At 37.3% G+C, this 24,186-nt stretch overlaps 1 protein-coding gene across 1 annotated transcript in view; it reads left to right on the top strand.

Annotated features, from left to right (window-relative positions):
* The window catches only part of LOC138761931 (high affinity cGMP-specific 3',5'-cyclic phosphodiesterase 9A), a 145,031-nt gene that overhangs the window by 45,027 nt on the left and 75,818 nt on the right, over window positions 1-24,186 (top strand). The window contains exons 3-6 of the mRNA XM_069934916.1: window positions 14,915-15,076; window positions 17,145-17,196; window positions 17,929-18,031; window positions 19,663-19,805. Of these exons, the coding sequence (XP_069791017.1) occupies window positions 14,915-15,076; window positions 17,145-17,196; window positions 17,929-18,031; window positions 19,663-19,805 (460 nt within the window). The remainder of the gene's footprint in view (window positions 1-14,914; window positions 15,077-17,144; window positions 17,197-17,928; window positions 18,032-19,662; window positions 19,806-24,186) is intronic.

Here is a 24,186-nt window from a genome sequence, read left to right on the forward strand (position 1 = left end):
CTAAGGACCAAATGAAAGATGGAGAGGTGGACAATTTGTATAAGAGAAGTCTAAAGGCCACCAATGACTGAATGATTTTTTTTTTGTCATATACACAAGCACAACTTATAAATGGAATGAAAATATTACTTGCTGTGGCTTACCAGGTCCATAAAATAGGCACACACAAAAGATAAAAAAAAGATTAGATACAAAAGGAAGAGAAAAAAATAATACATATTCACAGTTGGTCAACACTTAAAAAAAAAAAAAATGCTATGCCCATAAAATATTTTTGAGATGGCCTGGAGTCCAGAGTGAGAGAAACAGGAGGCAGTACTTGTGTGGAGAGAACTGTTCATGATATCAGCCAGCATAAGGACCTAGCTGTTTGGTCATGAGAGTGGTGAAAAGGGAATTGAGGGAGTAGGAGAAAAAAATCTCTGAGCAAGATTAGTTTGCAAAAGGTGAGAGGGGAGGATGGAGGGAGTCTAGAGGGAGTCTAGAGAGAGATGTGGGTTTGGAACTGGAAATGTCGCCAGGGGACGTTAGAAGTTCAATCTGATGGACCAGGGGAAGAAACACGTGGTTAGCAGCAAACCAGATCATTCCAATCTCAGACAGAAAGAGTACCCTGACACACAAAAAATCCAGGGGAACAATTATTTACTTTTATGGATCTTTCAAATGTTTGCCTACAATGTAACAATGCTTTCAAATCAGTTTATTTGATAGTAACAGCCTAAGAATAAGAAAGAAGCAAAAAGTGCAAATCAATTTAACTTTTTTATTTGAACAAAATGGTTGAGTAATAACCAAGCAACCAAGATGGATTAATTTAAAAACTGATCTGAGGCTATCAAATAAAATGGTGGAATTACATTCTGACAAATGGCCTTTTCTCTTTCCAAATAGTTATTTTAAGTACTTTCAGAATTAAGTACAAAGACACTGGTTGTCCTATCTTGGAAAACAAAGTTCCTCCATATTCCTTGTTTCTTTCTGCTCTGACATTAATGGACAATTGATAAGAAATGCTGTTCACACATTTCATCTGGAAGTGCCCCTCCCTTTCTGTTAAGCAAGAAAATGACAGCATACATTTGTTAAGATCTCAGAATTTGTCACATTTTACATTGTCTGATGTATAAAATGGAGTGGATTTGAATCAGTTGTAAAATTTAAAAAAAAAATCTTTTTGTGTTTGAAAAGGGAACATTAAATCGACTTTTGATGAAACACCGCTTTTGTTCAAAGCAGGATGCTTTCCATTCTTAGATCTTCTGAGAATTCTGAGATAACTTTCATATCTCCTTTGCAAATGAAACAGCCCCTGCCTTTATGCAGCAAGCCTCTGACAATATTCAAGCACGGGCCACTGAATAGCAAGTAATAAATGTGCCACATAAGTGCCAGGCAAACAACTACCTCCAACAAATGAGGGCCGAACCATCTACGTTGAACATTCAGTGCCATTACTACCACTGAATCTTTACCATAAATATCCTGGGAGGCACCTGAAACCCAACTGGATCAGCCACAGAAATACCAAATCTATAAGACTAGTCTTCTAGCCACAGAAAGGTTATGTAAGATGCAGAGCAATACAATAGCACAAACAAAAGATCAACTCAGAACACTGTGGACTGGCTGTACCCAAGTGCCAAGGACATTTCATCAGCCAAAGTGCCAAATATGATTTAGCTTGGCTGTGTTCTTGTCAGCATATTGCAATTTTGAACTATTTTTCTTGCACTATCTGCAACTGTGGATATTTATTTATCTATTCTGTTACATTTATTATATAATTTAACAAGGATCCTCACCACCCAGCACATGCTTTGTTCTCTCTGCTACCATCAGGAGACAGGTATAGGTGCCACAAGACTTGCACCATCAGGTTGAGGAGCAGCTGCTGTCCCTCCACCATCAAATTCCTCAGCAATCAACTCAATCAGGGACTAATTTAAGGACTCTTTGGCACTTCGATTTTTGTTTTCCCTCAATGTATTGCACAGATTGTTTACATTTCTTTATTTATTTACATGTCTATATTGAGTACAGATTTTTTTTTGCACTACCAATAAGTGATAACTTTGCCTTACTCACAGGAAAAAAAGAATCTCATGATTGTATGTACTCTGACAATAATCTGAAATCTTATGGCTAAAACAAAAGATATTGTGGTAATTTAGTTTATACTATTGTAGTTGGTGCATCTTACGTACCTATGAGGCTCAGTAAGTATGAATCTCAGTGCACTGTACATTGTACTTTTATAAATAACAATAAACTCTCATCCTTATCAAGGCAGTCCTCAGACAATCTGTTTCACACTATAAAGAAATACCTGAGAATAATACATTCAAGATTAGGCAACATACCAGCAGCATCTCCTCGACTCATGCTGTTCCAGTGTACTCCACCATTGATATATGTACGATATGTTCTTTTAAGATTCAAGACTCAACATTCCTTTCTTGTCATGTAATAGGTGTAATAGTACAGAAAATTTCCTTTAGTCTGCCATTAGATAGATAGCCTCACCATCAGCAAAAATGTCTGGGTATCTCTTACAGTCATAGAAAGAGAAGCAAAAGAAACTCCCCTTTGAGTCACTGAGTGTCTGCAAATTTACCTCCAGTCCTCCTGCAGCCACACAGACTTTAGTTCAAACTATCGGCAATCCAAGCTCCAGATCCAAACCTCTGACATGGTCAGGAAGCCTTCAGCACCCTTGGCACCCTCTCACAACCCTGTTCCCTGGTAACCCCTTCAGCTAGTCTTAGGCAGTTTCCAGCAGTCTGAAGCCTGGTGTGAATCCTGTGGGTTTCCTTGCCTCAAGTCACCAACAGCCTGTCACCTGTGTGTTCTTCAGCCACAGGACCCCTCACTGATCCACCCAACATGGTCACCATCGCATAGATTAATCTCCCCTGCTCCTCCCTCTCAAATGGAGTTTGTTCTCCCTGTTTTCTGCTGCTCTATGCAGTCCTCCAAAGTCTTCAACCCTTAGAAGTCACTGATGTATACAGACCCCACTGATGGCAAGAATAAAATATTAACCACCATCAGCTCCTCTTAAAGCCTGTTCAGAGTGTCGGTTGTTAGATGAAGTGGTAGAATCCTGTGGAGGAGCGCTGCATCTCCACACCTCGCTCTCTGCGAGCCCATACCAGCTGCAGCACTGCTGTTACAGCAGCTCTGGCAGTGAAATGCAGGGCAAATCCAATCCAACCTATTTCCATCCCATCTGTCTTCTACCAATTGTCACCAAGAATTATTCTTGTTTGATTATATTCTTGTGAGACTTGATCAACCCAATAATCTAATCACTGATGCCATTTGGAACCATTACTCCAAACTTCACAAGTATCTTGGACCAAATGTTGGCAGAAGAACTAAATTCCAGGGGTGAGGTGAGAGTGACTACCATTGAATTTAAGTTTGCATTTTATGGAATATAGCATCAAGAACTCTAGGTAAAACCGTAATTAGTAGGAATCCATTGGATGGATTCAAACCTTTGCTTAATTGAAGATGTTTCTGGTTGCTTGAAAACCTCGGGTCTTCACTCCAGAATATCTTTGCAAGGGACAGGGTGTGATAAATTGTATTCAAGGTAATGTGGGAGTTGGTGGGTTTTTAATATATGTTGGTGGAAAGTTTGTCTCCCAAGATGGAGACAGAAAGATCCAGGAAGAGAAGAGTGATTTTGGAGATGGATCCGGCGAGTTTGAAATTGGGGCGGAAGTTGGCCGCGAAGTGGATGAAGTTGACAAGTCCATCGCAGGTGCATGGGGCAGACCCTATCAATATAGTGGAGGAAGAGTTGTGGTGTCTAGTCTGTGTAATCTTGCAGCATGTATTGCTTCACAAAGCCCACAAACAGGCAGGCACAGCTGGGATCCATGTGGGTATCATGGCTACTCCTTTGATTTGGAAGAAGTGAGATGATTTAAAGGAGAAATTGTTTAGTGTGAGGACAAGTTCTGCCAAGTGGAGGAGGGTGGTGGTAGATGGTGACCTTTTGTATGGGGGAATGGAGGTATAAAGACAGTCCAATTTGTGGAATCTGAAGAGAGGTATTGCAGATGAAGGTGGGGAGGGAATAAACTGGGAGAAAAAGATAGATATCAAGGTAAGATGAAACTAGTTTGGTGGGGCAAGAACAAGCTGAAACGATGGGTTATCTGGATGGATGGGTTTGTGTAACTTGGGTAGAAAGAAGAAACTAGCGGTGAGGGGATGAGAGACAGTGAGGTTGGTGGCCATGGAGGGAGATGACCAGAGGTGATGAGGTAGGAGATGGTGTTGGATGAGCATGCTTGATGAGCAGTGGTGGAGTCCTGTGGGAGGGGGAGGTAGGATGATGTGTTAGAGAGCTGTTGCCCGGCCTCAATGTGCCAGACCACAACAGCACAACCTCTTGTGTTTGGGTTTGATGGTGAGGTTGGGATTGTTGTAGAGATAGTGGAGTTCAGAGCATGTGGAGGTTCAGGAGTATGATGGAAAGAATGCAGAGAAAATTTACTAGGATTTTTCCAGGCCTTCAGGAGTTGAATTACAGGGAAAGTTTAAACAGGTTTAGACTTTATCCTTTGGAGTGTAGAAGAATGAGGGGAGATTTAATAGGACATGGTTTTTGGGTGAAAGGGGAAAGGTTTGGGGGAACATTAGGGGGAAGTTCTTCACTCAGCGAGTGGTGGGAGTGTGGAGCAACTGCCATCTGATGTGTAAAATACAGGCTCACTTTTAAGAATAAATTGGATGAATACATAGACAGCAGAGGTCTGGAGGTTATGGAATTGGTATAATGGGACGAGCGGAATGATGTTTTGGCACAGATTAGAAAGACAGAATGGCCTGTTTTCTGGGCTGTGGTGTTCTATGGTCCTACTCTCACTTACCTAAATGAGTACAATTTCAGTAATGTGCTAAAAAGCTGAACACCAACTGGAACAAAGAGGTTGTATATTCAGTTCATTCATCACCCATGCACTAAAACACCAAAATGCATTTCAATTTCACACATTGCTTTTTCAGCTGTACCTCCCAATTCCACAAACTCTGCCATTGAGAATGAAAAGCGTAAAAGGCAGATTAGAATGCCATTATTTGGAATTTTCACTGCAAAGTCATATGCCATCCTGACTTGGAAGGATATCATTCTTCCTCCGTCATTGCTGGATCTAAAGTCTGAAACTCCCTAACTAACAATGCTTCAAGTAAATCTTCACCAGTCAGACTACAGAAGTTCAAAAGAAAATACAACCTACACCTAGTCTCAAGGTTATTTAAGGCTGGGGAATTAATACCAATGATATTTGGTAAATTAGTTTAACCAACACTTTTCAAGGGCTATCCAATTGTTTGCATTTCCACATTATTTTTATTTTGACCATAAATGACCCCATTGCAAGTCAATATCTGATCCACATTCAAAACCTACAACTGATGCAATTTCACAATCCTTTCAAATTGGAGAATTTAAGATCTTAAGAACTCAGTGTAAAGAGAAGGCAAAGACAAATAACTGGAAAAAAAAACTAAAGCATTGATCTGGTATTAAAATGAATTCAAAACAAATCAATATTACGGTGCATCTCAAAAGAAAGAGAATCTAGATCAGATGGAGATCTTGGAGAATTGGCAGATTAATTTGAAAAATATTCACTATTTCTGTCTGAACTAATTTAGTTATGAAAATGCATTTATTATATACCTCAGAAAACCAGGAATGATGCCAAGAATGTGAAATTCAAAAAGCAAGCACCAAATTTCTATCTCAACCCTCACAAAGTTATTTCAGAAGGCTTTTTATATCTAAAGTACTCACTAAAGAGTTGATATTATTTTCACAGCTAAATCTCTTTGACTTCAAGCAGGAAAGATTTTATTTAAACATTTTTTTTTTCATTAACCCTGCTGATAATACCCCAGGGACTGTGAACGAGTCCATTGGCCTTCCATATCAAGCTGTTAGGACCATCTGTTTTGCTACATTGCAAAACTGTCTACTTCTCTTGCTATGAAGCACTTAGGGCTCATAACAGCCCCTTCCAGATGGTTTAATAAGATTTTATTCATAGTAATTTCTGTGTTAATCAGAGAGATTGATGCAAAAAGTTTCCACTTCTGGTATTGGATATGATTTTTGCCTTGTCATTAGCTCGACTTGACATTAATTTCTCAGTGCTAATAAGTGAATATTTTAATTAGCAACTGCTGACCTACAAAGAAAGACTTTCTTATAAAGCAATATGATAACTTCATTTGAGCTGATTATACAGACCAGCTCCTCCATTATAAAACTTCTTTTGTGGCTGAATGTGCATGAGTTGCAGGCAATAAATATAAATCAAATAATATATCTATCCATCTTTAATATATTTAATAATTTGAAAAATAAATTGTCTCTTGTCACCAGTATTAAACCCACCTCCCTACATTCATATAGTGTGAGGAGGTGAGTATTATTTTGCAACAGAGAAACACTATCTTTGGTCAAACTTGCCATGTCGACAAAGCTGCTTTCCAAGCCCGTCCCATTTACCTACATTTGGCCTATGTTCCTTGAAAGCTTTACTCACTTGTACCTGCCCACATGTCTTTGAAATGTAACAAGTATACACACACTTACGACTTTTTCATGCAGCTCGTGCTAAATATCCATCACCTTCTGGATGAAGAAGATATCCCTCAGGTGCCTTTTAAACCTTTTCCCTCTCACTTTAAATCTATTCCCTCCAGCTTTAGTTTCCTCCATCTTGGGAAAATGGTTGAGGGTTTATCTTATCTACACATCCCATAATTTTATAAACCACTGTAAAATTTGCCCTTGTCTCATATGCTCTAGGAAGAAAAGTCCCAGCCTCTCCTTGTAATTCAAGTCTATTTGTTCTGACAGCATTCTTGTGATATCTTTGATATAATCAAGGGAACAAAGCTGCAAGCAATACTCCATGCGGTTTTACCATTTGTAACATTATATCCATGTACTTATACTCAATGCCATGATCACTGAAGGTAAGCACATCAAACATCTTCTTCACCACCCTGTCTGCCTGTACTCTGCTGTTCTATAACTCTCTCCAGGGCCATACCATTCAAAGTCTTGACCTGGTTTAACTTACCATAGTGCAACACCTCATCCTGGATATCCAATCTGCTATTTCTTGGCCCACTTTACCAGTTCACCTCGTTCCTGTTGCAATCTTAGATAATCTTCTTCACTGTCCGCTATAGCACTAATTTTGGTGTCATCTGTAATTTTACTAGCCACGCTAACTATATTGTCTTCTAAGTCATTGATGTAGATGACAAACAAGAGTGGACCCAGCACACCACAGGTCTTAGTCTTCCAATTAGAAAAGCAACCCTCAGACTCCTTCCACTCAGCAGGTTTTTCACCCAATTGGACAGCTCACATGCGATCTGACCTTCTGGACCAGCCTGCTGTGCAGGACCTTGTCGAAGGCCTTGCTAACATCCATGTAGACTATCTATTACCCTGCCCTCATCAATCCTTTTGGCCTACTCTTCAAAAACTTAAATATATTCAGGAAACATGATCTCTCGCACACAAAGCCATGCAAAATTATTGGTGAGAAAGTTGAAATACTCACATTGATTTGCCTGAGTGATCAATGAGGGTAGCATTACAGTGTGATCAAGTCTGACAAATTTTACTGTGGGTGAGTTATTTCAGATCAAGATGACCATTCCAGATATTGGCAATGCCTAGTAAAAGTGAGGAGAATTCTATTAGTTAGAAATGGTGTAAGCACAAAAGTTCACAAAGCAATCTATATTATGCAAAGTACAATTCAAAATAAATTTTTAGAATTGCCCTTGAGTAATTGCCATCTTGGTCATAAGAGATAAATATAGAGTTTGCAACCAATCTTTAGCTTATTTAAATATCAAAAGCAATGTAGGAGCTGTAAATTTGAATAAAAAAAGGAAAATGTTGGAAACGCTCAAAAGATCAGGTGGAAAAAAAGGCTTTGCTACTGGAGCTTCTGCAATGGCAGCACTGCCTCTGGTGTGGACATAGGGAGAATGGGGAGTGGAGGTAAAGCACTCCTCTGCAGGGTCCACCACCTGGTCATAATTCTGACTGCTCTGCATAGGGATTAAACAGCCTGTTAAAGGATCTGGTGTTTTTAAATTAAAAATTCTGTAACTGCGGGGTCTATGCTCAAGATGGGAGTGCCTATGATGGCAGTGGCCTTGGAGGTGGGGGGGGGGGTGTGGTTGCAGACTCCAGAAGAGCAGTGGACTAGTACTGGGCATCAGAAATAGGGAGAATACCCTTCCATCCCTTCGAGAAGGAGAAGCAGAGGATACAACCCTACAGGATGGTGACCGCTGCAACAGCCCAATGAGGGGCTCAGCAGACTGTGGGCTGATGACGACTGGCTCATGGGAACCAGATATTGAAACCAGGATTCGAGAAGGTGCTGAGGGCAGGAAGGGGTCCCAAAAGCCCTTGGGTGCTGAAAGCTTCCTGTTTGTATCTGTAGTTTGGATCTGCAGTTTGGGTTGCCAGGAAGAGTTTTTACCTTCTCTCCCTGACCAGTGTGTCCATTGGGGGCTCTGATTTCCTCTTGCGTTCCAAAGATGTATGGGGTTAGTAGGTTAATTGTTCACATGGATATCTTTGGGTGATGTGGCTCAAAGGCCGCCTGGACCTGCTACTGTACTATATCTCTATCTTAAATTAAAATGAATTTCTAAAGGAGAGAGAAAAACTGAGCCAAAAATCATAGAAATGGTCACTTCTGACAGACACAAAAAGTCAGTCAAGTTTATTGTCTTCTGATTGCACAAGTACAATTCAGCGAAACAGCTTTCTATGGTCCTTGGTGGAAAAACCCACAAATACATAGCCAGATGTAACATACATATGCAGGACAAGTATTCATATACTGTATTGTTACAAGTCCAGAGGACCCCAAAACCCAGCAGCAATAGATAATCACCAAGACAAATGATTACTTAAACGAAAGTCGCTTTTAATTATCTTTAAACATGAAAACAGAATCACAATTTATTTTATCACTATTGATCTAACTAACCTAACTTAACCCCCTTCTAATTCTAAGTGCACATGTATGTAATGTAATGTGTGTGTAAGTTCAGAAAAGTTATTTGATTCACAGTCCAATCTCACTTCTCATTCCTACAAGTTCACAGGTTGCAGGCAATTCTTATACTGTGCACAGAATTTAACAGTTATAAAGTTCACCAGGCTTTGGTGCTTGAAAATCATTTAAAAATGTAGGAACTCAAGTTCTGTTTGTCTGAGGAAATTTCACTCTTCATTTAACAAGTTAAACATTCTTCAGTAATCAAAGACCAGTGCATTTCAGTAAGTCTGAAATTTGTGAAAATATTCCTGTTCCAGTCAAGGGAACAGACGTCGAGCATCATAATCCTGTTGGTGAGACCAAGATGGTTCTGGGATCTACTTTATATGTTCAAAAGACAGTTATGGAAGCATAGACTTTTTAATCTCAAAAACAGATGAACAAGAGGGAAAAAGAAACAGGAAATGCTGGGAAACTCAGCATGTTAGACAACATCTATGAAAAGAGAAACATCTTTGATTATTCAGGTCTCAGCATTGTTTCTTGTTTTCAGCAACTGTGGTTTTTTTTCCACGAAGTGGATTAAAATGGTTGATTAGACCCAATGTGTAACTTAAATCTTGATGCAGACTAAGTGGTGATAGCTATAAATTGATAAAGTAATGATAGGATGTCATCACATAATGTCATTGTGCACCACATAATGGCATCTTATCATAGAAGGACCATCAATAGTGGTGGAGGGTGGAGCAGCTTATGCTCAAAAGTAATAAAATATCTGTTTTTACATAGGTCCTTACATTTACAGGCTACCTCAAAATAACAGTGATGGCCATTGAGAAATAGCCCCTTCAGCCCACCACATGCATGCTGACCCTTTAGTTCATCTATATTATTCATATTTTTCTATATTAAGACTATCTGTTTTTTTCCTATTTAAGATTCTGTCTTCATGCTTCTTAAACATAGTAATTGTATCATTCCACCACCTTCTGTGTCAGCCTGTTGGTTAAGTTCTCTCACATGGTAGTAATTTGTATCCCAGGCAATTACTTTTTTTTTAAACTTTATTTATTCATTCAAAAAACAAATAATATATGACATATACAGCAATTAAACATGAACATTTTTGTATATATAAAAAGAAAAAAGCCCCCCCTTAAGCCAACTCTCTTAAGGAGAGCCATAAAAAAGAAAAAAGAAAGAATATTTAAAAAAAAGTTTATGCATATTAAAATCTAATCAATATAAATTAAAATGTAAATATTCTGAGTATAACAGCCAGTTATTAATAAAAAAATTATAATTATCATGTGAAACATACATAATTTTTAAAATTATTAAACAATATTTCATCTCATTATGCCATTTATTAATATAATATTTAGAGGTTGCAAACTACCCAATAAAAATACTGTTGGATCTAAAACTATTTTAATCTTGTGCAGATATTCTAAAAATGATTGAATTTTCTTCCAAATAGATTGTATATGTATACATAACCAAACAGCATGAAAAAAAGTTCCAACCGTATCACCACATCTAAAACACAAATCTGATTCATTAAAACCATATTTTTAAATTTTTCAGGTGTCAAATATAATTGATGTAAAAAAAAATTGTAATTAATCATTGCATAATGTGCATTTATCAATCTAGTTACACTAACATAACAGATATCCTAACCAATCATCTTCAGAAAAAATAAAACCAATATCCGCTTCCCATCTAATTTTAGATCTATCCCAACTCTTTTTATCCATACCATCCTGAAATATTTGATACATAAATTAAATATAACCCTTCTCTGGTACCTTCATAAAAAAAGTCTCAAATTTAGTAAGTTTAGGTAAAATCATATCTCTACCAAACATACATTTTACCAAAGATCGAATTTGATAATAAAGAATTCTTATCAATACCAAAATCTTCCCTCATCTGATTAAAAGACAAAAACTTACCCTCTTTAAAACAATCTCCCAAATTTTTCACACCTTTAAATCTCCACTGCAATAAACTTTGATTACGTATTGAAAAAGAAATAAGTTGTCTATTATACAACAGTCAAAGCCAATAATTTACCCCTAGAGCCTATCATTTTATTTTGCTTTATCCATAACTTCATTAAATGTTTTAGTATAGGCACATTAGGTGGAATTTAAATTTGTTACATCCATTTTTGTTTATATTGTTGTGTTTCAAATTCAGAAATACTTGCGATCTCAATTTTAGCCCAACTAGAAGGCCGTACCAAATCCATCAATGAACTAATAAATTTAAGTTGGGCTGCCTCATAATAATTTTGAAAATGTGATAAACAAAGTCCCCCTAACTCATATTTCCAAGCGAATTTATTCAAAGCTACTCTCTAAAATTTACCCCTCCATAAAAACTCCTTAACCATTTTATTTAAATCTCGAAAAAAATTTTATCAAATAAATACGGAATAGGTTGAAACAAATATTGTATACGCGGAAAGATATTCATCTTAATTGTATTTATCCTTCCCATTAAATTAATGGGTAAATCTTTCCATTTAATCAAATCAGTTTTTTTTCCATTAATGGAGCATAATTTAATTTATATAAATATTGATAATTAACATTCAAAATTATACCCAGATATTTAATTCGATCAGTCCACTTCAAATTAATAATTCTTATAAACTGAATAATCTCCTTCACTTACTGGTAATATGTCACTTTTTTCCCCAATTAACTTTATATCCAGAAAGACATCCATATTGTATTAAATATTTCTTCAAATGCAAAAGTGACTGAGCTGGATTTGTTAAATACACCAATACATCATCAGCAAATAAATTAATTTTATATTCCTCATCTAAAACTTTCATACCTTGTATCTGTGTATTTTGTCTTATCAACTGTGCTAAAGGTTCAATCACTAACGCAAACAAGGCTGGTGATAAAGGACAACCTTGACGAGTTGATCGAGTTAACTTAAAAGATTCCGAAATCAAGCCATTTGTCAATACTCGAGCTACAGGTTTACTATATAGAGCCCTAATCCAACCAATAAAAGAAGGACCAAACTTAAATTTCTCTAAAACTTTGAACAAAAAATTCCATTCAACTCTATCAAATGCTTTTTCTGCATGTAAGGATATCACCATTGGATGATCTAAAGATTGTTGAAATCTATTAATCAAATTAATCACGTGCAAAATGTTATCTGAAGCTTATCTATTCTTTATAAAACCTGTTTGATCAATATGAATCTACTTTGGTAAAACTTTAGCCAATCTATTCGCTAATATTTTAGCTATTATTTTATAATCTACATTTAACAATGAAATTGGTCTATATGAAGATACTTTCAAAGGATCTCTATCTTTTTTAGGAATTACTGTAATTAAAGCACTAGAACAACACTTAGGTAATTCATAATGTTCTCCAACTTGACATAATACGTCCCCAAACACTGTAGATAAATTATCTTAAAAATTTTTATAAAATTCAACCGAAAATCCATCATCACCAGGCGATTTACCATTTGGCATTTCCAGCATAGCTATTTTAATTTCCAAATCAGTAAATGGTTCTTCTAACTCCTGTATATCTCCATCCTCTAATATTGGTAAATTCAACTGTGATTTAAAAAAAGATCAATCGATCCAGTTTCCTGTTTTCCTTCAGATGTATATAACTTTTTATAAAATGAATAAAACTCATCATTAATCTCACAAGGTTTATAAGTAATAAGAGAATTCCATCTAACAGCATTAATAGTCCTCGATATCTGTTCTTTCTTTAATTGCCATGCCAATACCTTATGTGCTTTCTCTCCCCATTTGTAATACCATTATTTAGTCCTATTAATCACACAATCAAATTGTTAAGATTACAAAGTATTATATTTCAATTTCAGCCTAGATAATTCTATTTTCTGATCTTCTGTAGCATCTTTCTGAAATTCCTTTTCTAACTCATTGATCTGTTTCTCTAATTCAAGACTCTGATTTAATCGATTCTTTTTTATTTTAGAAGTATAACTAATTATTTATCCTCTCAAATAGGCTTTCATAGCATCCCATAATACAAACTTACTTTGAACAGAATTAGAATTTTCTTTCAAAAAAAAATTAATTTGTTTTTTCAAAAAATCAATAAAATCCATATTTTTTTACAACATTGTATTAAATCTCCAACGATAAGCTATTTGAATTTTCTCAGAAGTCTCGTATGTAAAATATAACAGAGAATGATCTGAAATCACCCTACTTTTATATTCCGCTTGTTGTATTTTCCCTTGTAAATGTGACAATACTAAGAAGAAGTCGATCCTTGAAAACGATTCATGTCTAGATGAATAAAAGGAAAAATCTTTCTCTGTTGAATTAAGACGTCTCCAAATATCTACTAAATTAAGATCTTTCATCAATGCTTGGACCTGAATTGCCACCTTGGATTTTTTAATTCTCTTTGGAGATTTATCTAATAAAGGTTCCAAAACACAATTAAAATCACCACCAACTAAAATATTATCATTAGCCTGACCCAAACATAAAAATACATCCGAAATAAATACTTCATCTGCATTTGGAGCATAAATATTAAGTAAAGTCCAAAATTCACTAAAAATTTTACAATTCAATTTAAGAATACATCCTGCCTTTTCCTCCATTGATTGTAATTCAAAAGATGCATTTTTATGTATCAAAATTGCTACACCTTTAGCTCTAGAATTAAATGAAGAAGAATATACATGCCATATCCCAGGCAATTGCATGATAAGAAAATAAAGGAGTAGTTAGATAAATGAGAAGTAAAGTACATTTTTTATACAAAAAAATGCATAACCATACATTTCTCAAATCTGGTGCCATTAATCGAAAGAAAACTTATTTCAGAGGGGTGGCACAGTTAGTGAACGAGTTAGTGCAATGTTACAGCACCAGCGACCGGGATCGGGAATCAAATCCCATGCTGTCTGTGAGGAGTTTATGCATTCTCCCTGTATCTGTGTGGGTTTCCTTCAGGTGCTCCAGTTTCCTCCCACCATTCAAAATGTATTGAGGATTGTAGGTCAATTGGGTGTAATTAAGCGGCACAGGCTTGTGGGCTGGATAGGCCTGTTAATTTAAAATTTTTTTTTAAAAAGTGGAATAGAGCACGTCGCCGTTGTCTGACTGCCCCTGGCACAAACAGATAAGGTTATGTTTCTATAATATTAGGCTTTTTTGGGATTAATAGACAGAAGAATAATGGCAGGAATACCATGAGAGCTTTAGCATTTGTGGTGCAGAATCCTTCCTTATGAATAGGCAAATCTGGTTTTCGGTTTAATAAGTCAACCAGAAGAGCCTCTGACACTCAGCCTTCCTGTGTTAGTGTACTGAAATATCAGCTCACAGTCTATTGCAGAAGTGTAGTTCATACTTAAGCTGTAGACCCCATCTGAACAGCTTACAATGATTTCATGCCACTAAAATACTGACCCAAATTCAATCCTGACCTCTGGAATTGATTGGTTTTTTTTTCTCTGCATCTGCATGGATTTCCTCTGATATACCAAAGAAATGCTGATTTGGGGTGAATGATCGCTAGTGTAGTTGGATGATGGGAGATTCGGGGATGAAAGCGGAAAATAGAGCAATGTGGTCAAGGGCTCTGTCCACTCTGGTCGAGGGGAAGCCAAAGTTATTTTGTCTTCTTCCCAGTACTGACAAAGGGTCTTCAACCTAAAATGTTAGCTCTGTTTCTCTTCCCACAGATGCAACGTAACCCGCTGAGCATTTCCAGCATTTTCTGTTTTTAACCTCAATTTCCATCATTTGCAGTATTTTTATATTAATATGTCACGTACTTAATTTCTTTCAGATATTTTCCGAGCTGCTGCTGAAGCTGGTCCCCATGACATCCTGAAACTGTATAACAAAAAAGGCAGCATTGTAAATATTTCCCCAAAGCTGGAATCCAACACTCGACAAACCCAGTACCAGCTGGAAGTTGTTGCTGCTGACCGCAAGGCTGATTCCTTGGGTAAATATCATCACTCTGCATTGAAGATTCCATTGTAATCCAACTAAAACCTGTTCAGGCCAGGGCAATACTAAACAGTACAGCATCCTGAGTGGAACAGCTTAGGGAATACAGAGCATTCAGCAGAATACTCGAGAAGAGTGTAGAGTTGTTTTGCGTGACATATGAAGGAAAGGAGGAGCAATTCAACACAGTGAAATAGTGTTGAACGATTCAGTCGTACGGAATATGCAACGTTTGCTGAAGAATGTTGTTGCTGAAAAAAAGTGGTGAATTATTTGGAATAATTCATGCCCACCATCGGCACTGTTCAAAATGTAATTGGACGCCATGGTGGAAGGACTAATCTGTCTTGAACATGGTCTATTATATCACTTTCAGGTGTGTGGAAACATTACAAGAATTGCCATTCAGACAGCCATGCCACGGCAAATTTGAAATGGCAGTGTACATAGGGAAAAGAAGCAGAAGAAGGTCTTTCAGCCTTGATGCTTCATCTGCTATTCAATAATATAGCTCATCTTTTAAATCTGTTACTTTCCTGTACTGGCCCAGTTCCCTTTGATTCCTTCAATATCAAAAAAATCTATTAACCATTGTTATGAATATACAGACAATCCCCAGTCAATGTAAGTTGTAATTTCCAAAGGTTCACTCCCCTCTTGTGTTGAAATCTCTTCTCATTTACGAGTAGTACTCACTTCTGAATCTTATTCAGAAACTGTTATATATTATCTCTGATTCTAGATACCCCAACCACTCCACCTCTATCCTTTTAAGCCCTGTGTCAATCAGATCATTTAAGATTCTTTTTAACTTTAAAGAGTATAAACTTAGTCTGGCTAATGTCTTCTTTATAGGGCAGTCACCTATCCCAAGAATTACTCTGTTAATTTTTTTTATTGCACTGCCTCTATTAAAAATATATTCTTAGATAAGGGGCCTAAATTTGTACTCAATGTTCCAGATGCAGTTTCAGCAGACCTTATATAATTTCTATTGTACTATTGTTTAAAATATTCTCTGAAATAAAAGTAGTATATGCTAGAAATACTCTGCAAGTTCATTTGACAGAACCTCGATGAAGAGTTGAAGACATGTTAGGTCTGCTTTGTTCATGAATGAGTGAGACAAACACCAGACTGAGTCGAAATCAGGGTTCTTTGTTCTTTATTACCGGATTGTAACACTTGCGACTAACAATGTTAGTCGGAGAATGCATTCTGCCGTTATCAGCAAAATGATGATTTTTTATACCCTTGGATACGTGCTTAGAACATCATCATATCATTACTTGTCCAATGACTAAAACTGTTGCTATCCTTTCCCTGCTAGCTTCCTGCCTCTCAATCCATCAATGTCTCTCTTATCTTGTAAGTACAAGGATGCATTCACATCTTGTTACAGCCCTGCACAGGGTAACTCCTTACACATTCCCATCTCATGATGTTTTACCTAACAGGAGTACAAGGACACCTCCCCTTCTTGTTACAGCCCTGCACAGGGTAACTCCTTACACATTCCCATCTCATGATGTTTTACCTTACAGACATGAAATGTTAACTCTGCTACTCGACTTACTGAGTATTACCAGTAGTTTCTCCTTTTATTTGAGATTTCCAGTATCTGCAGATTTAAAACAAAAATACTGATAAACTCTTTTTCTATCAAAGCAAATGATTTCACATTTTCCACATTATACTCCACCTGCCACATTTTTGCCCATTCAATTAACCTGTCTGTATCCCCTTGAAATATCTGTGTATCATTCTCAAAACTCACACTTCATCCTGGTTTCGTATCATCATCTCATCCAAATTATTTATAGATGTTATGCAAGCGTTATAAGATAAAAAATCTATAAGATATTATTATCCCTGTTGTTGTCATGTTAGCAGTAATGCTTGATGAAAGGAAAAAATTGTATCGCTGGGTATCCCCCAAGCTTATCCAATAGTTATTGGAAGGGATTGGGAGGGGTTCTCTTCCCACTCCAGTGGAGATTTTTATGCCAAAGTATTTAAGTATTGAAGACAGGCCAGTAATGAATCTTATTCTCTGTTTGTAGGTTCTGAATTGGCATCAGCATTAGGATTTGATCTATCTGCGATGGAGAAAAGGTCAGTAGATCAGGCTTCTCTTTTAATCCTGTATTTTTCTTCTATTATACTACAGGTATGCTGCAGGGTTTTCCTGAAATATACAGTTTTGATAGAACCATAGAGAGATACAACAGGGACACAGGCCCTTTGGCCCTTCGAATCTGTGCCAATCATCAATCACCCAGTTACACTAATTCTACATTAATCCCACTCTTAATTGTTGCACTATCTCATCAACTCCAGATTCTACTAACTAAATCCCAATTTGCAATGGCCTGTTAAACTACTGAGCCCCACATCTTTATGATGTGGGAGGAAACTGGTTCAATTGGAAGAAACCCATGAGGAACATGCAAACTCCACACACTCAGAATCTAAGAGTAAGGTTGAACCTGAGTCCCTGACACTGTGAGGCAGTGGGTCTCGGGACTGTATCACTATGCAGTCCAACAAAATAGTGAAAAGTTGCCATCAAGTGTAAAAAAATTATAAAATGAAATATTTAATTTAGAATTAGCCACATAAGCCTTTACCATCATAATGGAAACAAAACTTTATTTGAAAAGCCAGTGTACATCTTGCTGAGTCTGTGTAATATTACTGAGGGAGATGAGCTGCTCAACTAATGTTTTTTTTTCATTTGCTGAGTCTGTGATGACAGACCAACCTGAAACATGATCTTAGTGAAATAGCACAACAAATAATCCACACAACAAAGTATAAAACTATAAATAAAATCCTTGCCCTCAGGTTACAGGGACTAGAGAAGAAGATTCTGATCGAATCTGTGGAGATGCCATCTATAGTTTATGAGATGAGAAATCGCGTGGAGTCATTTCGGGAGAAACTTGAGGTAAGATGTTTCAATTTTATTTATGCTAAAGTAAGAAAGTAAGAAATTAGTCCACACATTGAGCATTTGTGTATTTTGTTTTGCACTGTCCATAGATGGTTGTTACAAATGTCATAATTAAATAATCCACAGATGTCAGGAAAAGATGTTAATATTTAGTCAAATTTAATTTAGAAAGTATGACACAACATTGTTATCATAAGTTTTCCCCTTGAACCTTTTTTTCAAAGGGAAATTGTTTTTTTTAAAAAGTAGTCAGTTTTGTTTTGTTTCTTTTAAACTCCCTCAACCTCTTCAAGAATGCCTTCCCCATTTCCTAATCATCAGTTTCCGTATTTATCAAAAAGCTAACTGTGGAATTTAAAAAGGTTTGTAGTTAAAGTATTTTTTGAGAAAAAAAGTAACATAATTTATATCAATGCAGGGTGTATTGATGACATCACAACAGAATAATATTTTAGTGAAGCAACAAAAAAACTTTGCATAAAGCACCAAGTTATTTCATGATTTCTCTATGGGAACCTGACAAAAAAATTAGACCATTCAGCATTGCTGTTATATTCATCATATCAGATAATGTTACAGGATTTTGCTGGGATATGTAGTTGTCACAGAGTCATAGAGTGATGCAGCAAACATCCTTCAAACCAACCCCAAAGTGATCCACAGGAACTAATGTCAATGAATTAAGGCAGGACCAAGTGTGGAGGTTGGATAATAATATATTTAAATCAGGCTCCTACAGCACACCAGAAACTCTGTTAATTTGTGGGTTCTTGGTATTAGAACATGTGGAAGCTGCAGGTAAATTGTTCTTTCAGTCTTCTTAGAAGCCAGAAATGCAGTACTGCTCCCAACATGCCCATCCATAAGTTTTTAGTGTGTTCAGATCCTGATCTCCAACTGTCTTCTCTCCTGGATCCCGCTCAAAGGTCTCTTTCTCACTCATACTTGCAAGACTGCCCGATATTCCTCCACTATTCCTTTACTGGATTTTTCCTTATCAGGGGCCTACTCTGAGCAGCTCATGGCTAATGAGCTCCTCTTGTCTGCTTGGCAGCTGCTGTTTGCCTGGCTGTCAAATATGAACCTGATTCACAAAGTGAAAATGAGAATCAGCAGGAGCTAACCTATCTCCAGATTCTTCAGCTCATTTCAGATTTGCCTCCAGCCCTGTAAATACTGACATCTATGTTTGTTGCCAAATTATTTATCCATCTCTAAAAATTGAACAAGTTCTAAAACCATTGATTGCACAGATGCGGAGGAAGTTAAATAGACATTGAACTGAACAATCAAATAAGGATTTTGTCAATTGGAACCTCTCTTAATCTTCTTGCAGTCCACAAATGTAATTGTTATGGAATGGCTTTGAATTACTTACAGCATTCTATCTCAAACTTTTCGGTCAAATTCTCAATCTGATTGATTAGAATGCGACACCTGCTCTGTCTCCACATATCCAAAATCTATTGGAGAAGATGCTTGGTTCCCAATTTCTGCAAATTCTGATGCAAAAAGCCACTGAAGGTCTGAACAAATGCGAGAGTAATGAAAGGCAGGAATGCTCACTGCTGTCTTCAAATTGAGGGCTTTGTTTCATTTTTGTTAAAACTGTTCAACATCCACAGAGTGTCGAACATCTCAGCTGGCTTGGACTCTTTAAGGACTTGACAGAGGGCACAAACAAACCTTCACCCTTTTATCACAAATGTTCACTGAGGAAGAATAAAGAAGAATGTCAACAAGTCATGGAACAATACTTGCAGATGAGGTATTGTGTTTTCTGAAGAAACATTGGGCGGTTAAGCTTTTCCATACATAATTTTATTATGCTGTTGCGGAATGATGAGCTTGACAAGTGTAGATTATACTGAAAAAATTATTAGGTATTAAATGAAATTGACAGTTGATAAAGAAAAGGTCACAAATGACATGTGAAGGTGTATTTAGTTTCTGATTGATATTTCAGGACCTGTCAGAGCTTTTTGCAAGCAATGCATAAGCTTGGCGTTATGCTGACAACCTCTGCAGACAATGCTTGTACATTGCAGAGATCCATAAGCACTAAATGAATTAGATATAAAAACAGAAAATAATGAAAACACTTAGGAGACCAGGTGACATCATGGAAATGAAAGCTGATTTTGATATTTCTTCAGAAATGAACAATTGCATTTTCCTCATTGAGGGCATTCAGGATGACAAAAAAAATCTCTGAGCAGTATGTTGAAATTTTTTTGCCAGGCAACTAAGTCCCAAACAAATCTCAAGAAGCAGTCTCCTTGACATGAAACTCTTGGTTGTTGAACTGAGGTGTAGACCAATCACAGCCATCTGAAAAAGTTAATTATTATTTAATTTAGTATTAAAAACATTATTGACTGTTAATAGTTAGAGTGTTGGTTGCTGTCAAGATCAAAATATTGTAACTCATTTGGAGATTTCCTCAGCACGTTATAGAAGAAAGAGTTGGCTAAACCTGTAAACCTATTGGGAGTCACAAGACCACAACACAAAGGAGCAAAATTGGATGATTCTGCCCATTGAGCCTGTTCTGCCATTCATATCATAGCTGATACATTTTTTCCTTTCATCCTCATTCTCCTGCCTTCTCCCTATAACCTTTGACATCCCTATTAATCAAGATCTTATCAAACTCTGATATAAATACTCCCAATGGCATTGCCTCCACAGCCATCTGTGACAATGAATTCCATGATCCCCTGTTCTAAACTGCTAACTTTTTCTTCTGAGGCTGTGCCTTCTGACCCAGGACCCTCCCATTACTAGACACATCTTTGTAACATCCATTCTATCCAGCCTTTTCAATATTTGATAGGTTTCAATGAGATATCCGCCTCATCCTTCTTCATCAAATGGTCCTCATGTGCTAACCTTGTTACCCCTGGGAAGATTTTTTAAACCTCTTCTGGACCCTGTCTATGCCAGCACATCCTTCCCAAAATTGCTCAGAATATTCCAAATACCTTATAAAGCCTCAAGATTACATCTTTGCTTTTATATTCTAGGCCTCTCAAAATAAATATTAACATTGCAATTGCCTTCTTTGCTACTGACTGAACTTACAAATTGTCCTTTAGGGAATCCTGCACTAGGATTCCCAAGTTCCTTTGGACTGCTTTCTGAATTCTCTCCCCATTTAGAAAATAGTCTGTGTCGTTATTATATCTAATAAAGTGCATGACCACACGTTTCCCTCTGCTGAATTTTATATGCAACTACTTCGCTCATTTCCCCAACCTATCTGTCTCTCTGCTGATTTCCTGTTTCTTCAATACTACCTGCCATTTACCTTTTATATTATCCACAAACTTTGGTCACAAAACCATCAATTTCCTCTTCCAAATTGTTAACAATAGCATGAAAAGTAGCCAAGCCAATATCAATTACTGCAGAACACCACTAGTCACAGGCAGTCAACAAGAAAAAGGCCCATTTATTCTCATTCTTTGCCTTCTGCCAGTCAATCTTCTATCCATGCTGGTACCTTTCCTGTAATACCATGGGCACCTACCTTGTTTAGTAGACTCATGTGTGGCATCTTGTCAAAACCAAGAAAACAACATCTGATCCACCACCCAGACCATGCCGCCTTCATTCTGCTACCATTGGGGAAAAAGGGACAGGAGCCTTAAGACAAGCAGTCAATGGCACAAAGACAGCTTTTTTCCTGCTACCATCAGATTCCTGAATGATCATTGAACCAAAGACACTGCCTTACATTTCATGCATGATTTTTTAAATCATAGAAATATTGTCAGATGGTTATAATATGAATATTTGCACTTTGATGCTGCCACAAAACATCAAATTTCATGACTTGTTCATCATAATAAATTCAGATTCTGATTGTGTTTGCAGATGATATGAAGCTTGGAGGAGTAGTAAATGGAGCTGAAGATTGTTGAAGGTTACAAGAGGATATAGACAGGATGCAAAGTTGGGTGGAAAAGTGGCAGATGGAATTCAATCCGGATAAGTGTGAGGTGATGCATTTTTGGAAGACAAAGCAGAAGGCTGAGTACAGGGTTAATGGTCAGTTAATTGTGGATCAACAGAGGGACCTTGCGATTCAAATCCAAACATCCCGTAAGGTTGCCACACAGGTAGATAGGATAGGTAAGAAGGCCTATGGAATGCTGGGCTTTATTAATAGGGGGATTGGGTTCAAGAGAAAAGAAGTCATGTTTCAACTCTACAAATCTCTGGTGAAACCACACAGAGTATTGTTTATTTCTGGTCACCTCATTATAGGAAGGGTGTGGAAGCTATCGAGAGGGTGCAGAGGTGTGACAGAGTATTTGGAGGTGGTTTGGGTGATTGTTAGAGCAGGTTGCATACAAACATTTTAAAACATAGAATTTTTGCAGGACTTTTGTGAAGTGCTATTTTGCAAAAGGCAACAAAGTAGCAACATATGGCAGCAGCTTGTTTGGAAGAGCATGTGATCTTTGCAGGCAGAGGGAGAACAGCTTTGCTCTCAGAGGGATAGAGTGAGAGAGAGGAGAGACAGAAACTTTGGTTCCAGAGGGACAAGCTGCCAAACTTTGGAAGACTCCCTTGTCAAAGGAGAAGACTAGCTGTCTGAAAGGAACTCTGTGGTGACCTGAATGAAAGAGGATCATCTGGAGAACCCTGAAGGGGGAAAGTGTCATCAGCAAGACAGATTAAAAAGGAATCAGGTGCGGATGTCCTGGAACAAAAGGAATCTCTCTCTGAAAATCAACAAGAACCCTCCTGAGTGGTAACCATTTGCCTGTTAAGCACCAAAGCCTGGTGAACTTTATTAATGCTAACTTCTGAGCACAGTACAAGAATTGCCTGCAACCGGTGACATTGGACTGTGAACCAAATAACTTTTCTACACTTCTCTACACATTACATACATGTGTGCTTAGAATTAGAGGGGGGGGGGGGGGGTTAAGTAGGTTAAGTAAGTTGATAGTAATAAGTTAAAGTTTGATTCTGTTTTCATGTGCAAAGATAATTAAAAGCAACTTTTGTTTAAGTAACCCTTTGTCGTGATGCATATCTATTGCTGCTAGGTTTTGAGGTCTTCTGGACTCTGTTACAGAGGAAATTTACCAGCATGTTACCTGGGTTGGAAAATAAGTCTTATGAGGTAAGGTTAGCAGAGCTATGACTTTTTGCTTTGGAGTGCAGAAGGATGAGAGGAAACTTAAGAGAGGTCTACAAGATTATGAGAGGCATAGATAAGGTGGACAGCCAGTGCCAGTTTCCCAGGGCAGGAACAGCAAACACCAGTGGACATATATAGAAACTAAATGGAGACAAGTTTAGGGGAGATGTCAATGTAGGTTTTTTTACACAGAGAGGTGGGGGTGCCTGGAATGCCTTGCCAGGGATGGTGGTGGAGGCTGAAACATTAGGGGTATTTAAGAGTCTCTGAAACAGGTACATAGATGGAATAAAAATGGAGAATTACAGGGTAAGGAGGGTTTTGTACTTTTTTAAAAAGAAAAACGAGTCAGCACAACATCGAGGGCCAAAGGACCTGCACTGTGCTCTAGTGTTCTATGTTCTATTCACCATTTCACCCACAATCAGTTCTGCTCCCTGACTCTCTCGAATTTCTGGCACATCACCAATATCTTTCACAGTAAAAACTGATGCAAAATACCTATTCAGATCATCCGCCACTTTTTTTGTTCCTCATTACTGTCACATTTGTGGCCCGAAATGTGAAATTAATAAAACATCAAACACAAGTTTTATCATGTAAACTTCTCAGAGTCTTTATTCTCCCATTTTCTTTGTTCTCCTGCTTGTGCTCTTATCTCTCTCTCATACCACGTGACTTCCGGTACATCTCATACATATTCATTATCATGACATCCCTCCTTTAATCAGAAATAAACTTTACCTTCACTTACCAATATCCCTCGGAAACCTACAAACATCGTAACTAATGGTAATACTATAACTCAACTACATAAAATTTACTTCCTACAGCACTCATACATGCCCTTTATGATATAAGATTAAAATACTGTCCCAAAGTTCTTATTAAAATTATGGCACAAAGTCTTCGTATCGTTTGGGCACTTTCCAGTTTCGTTTCGGCGTGCCTGCGATATTGTCGTCGCTTCTCGGTTGTTCACTCTCAGCGT

Source organism: Narcine bancroftii, chromosome 4 (genome assembly GCF_036971445.1).
Source record: "Narcine bancroftii isolate sNarBan1 chromosome 4, sNarBan1.hap1, whole genome shotgun sequence".
Classification (NCBI taxonomy): Eukaryota; Metazoa; Chordata; class Chondrichthyes; order Torpediniformes; family Narcinidae; genus Narcine; species Narcine bancroftii.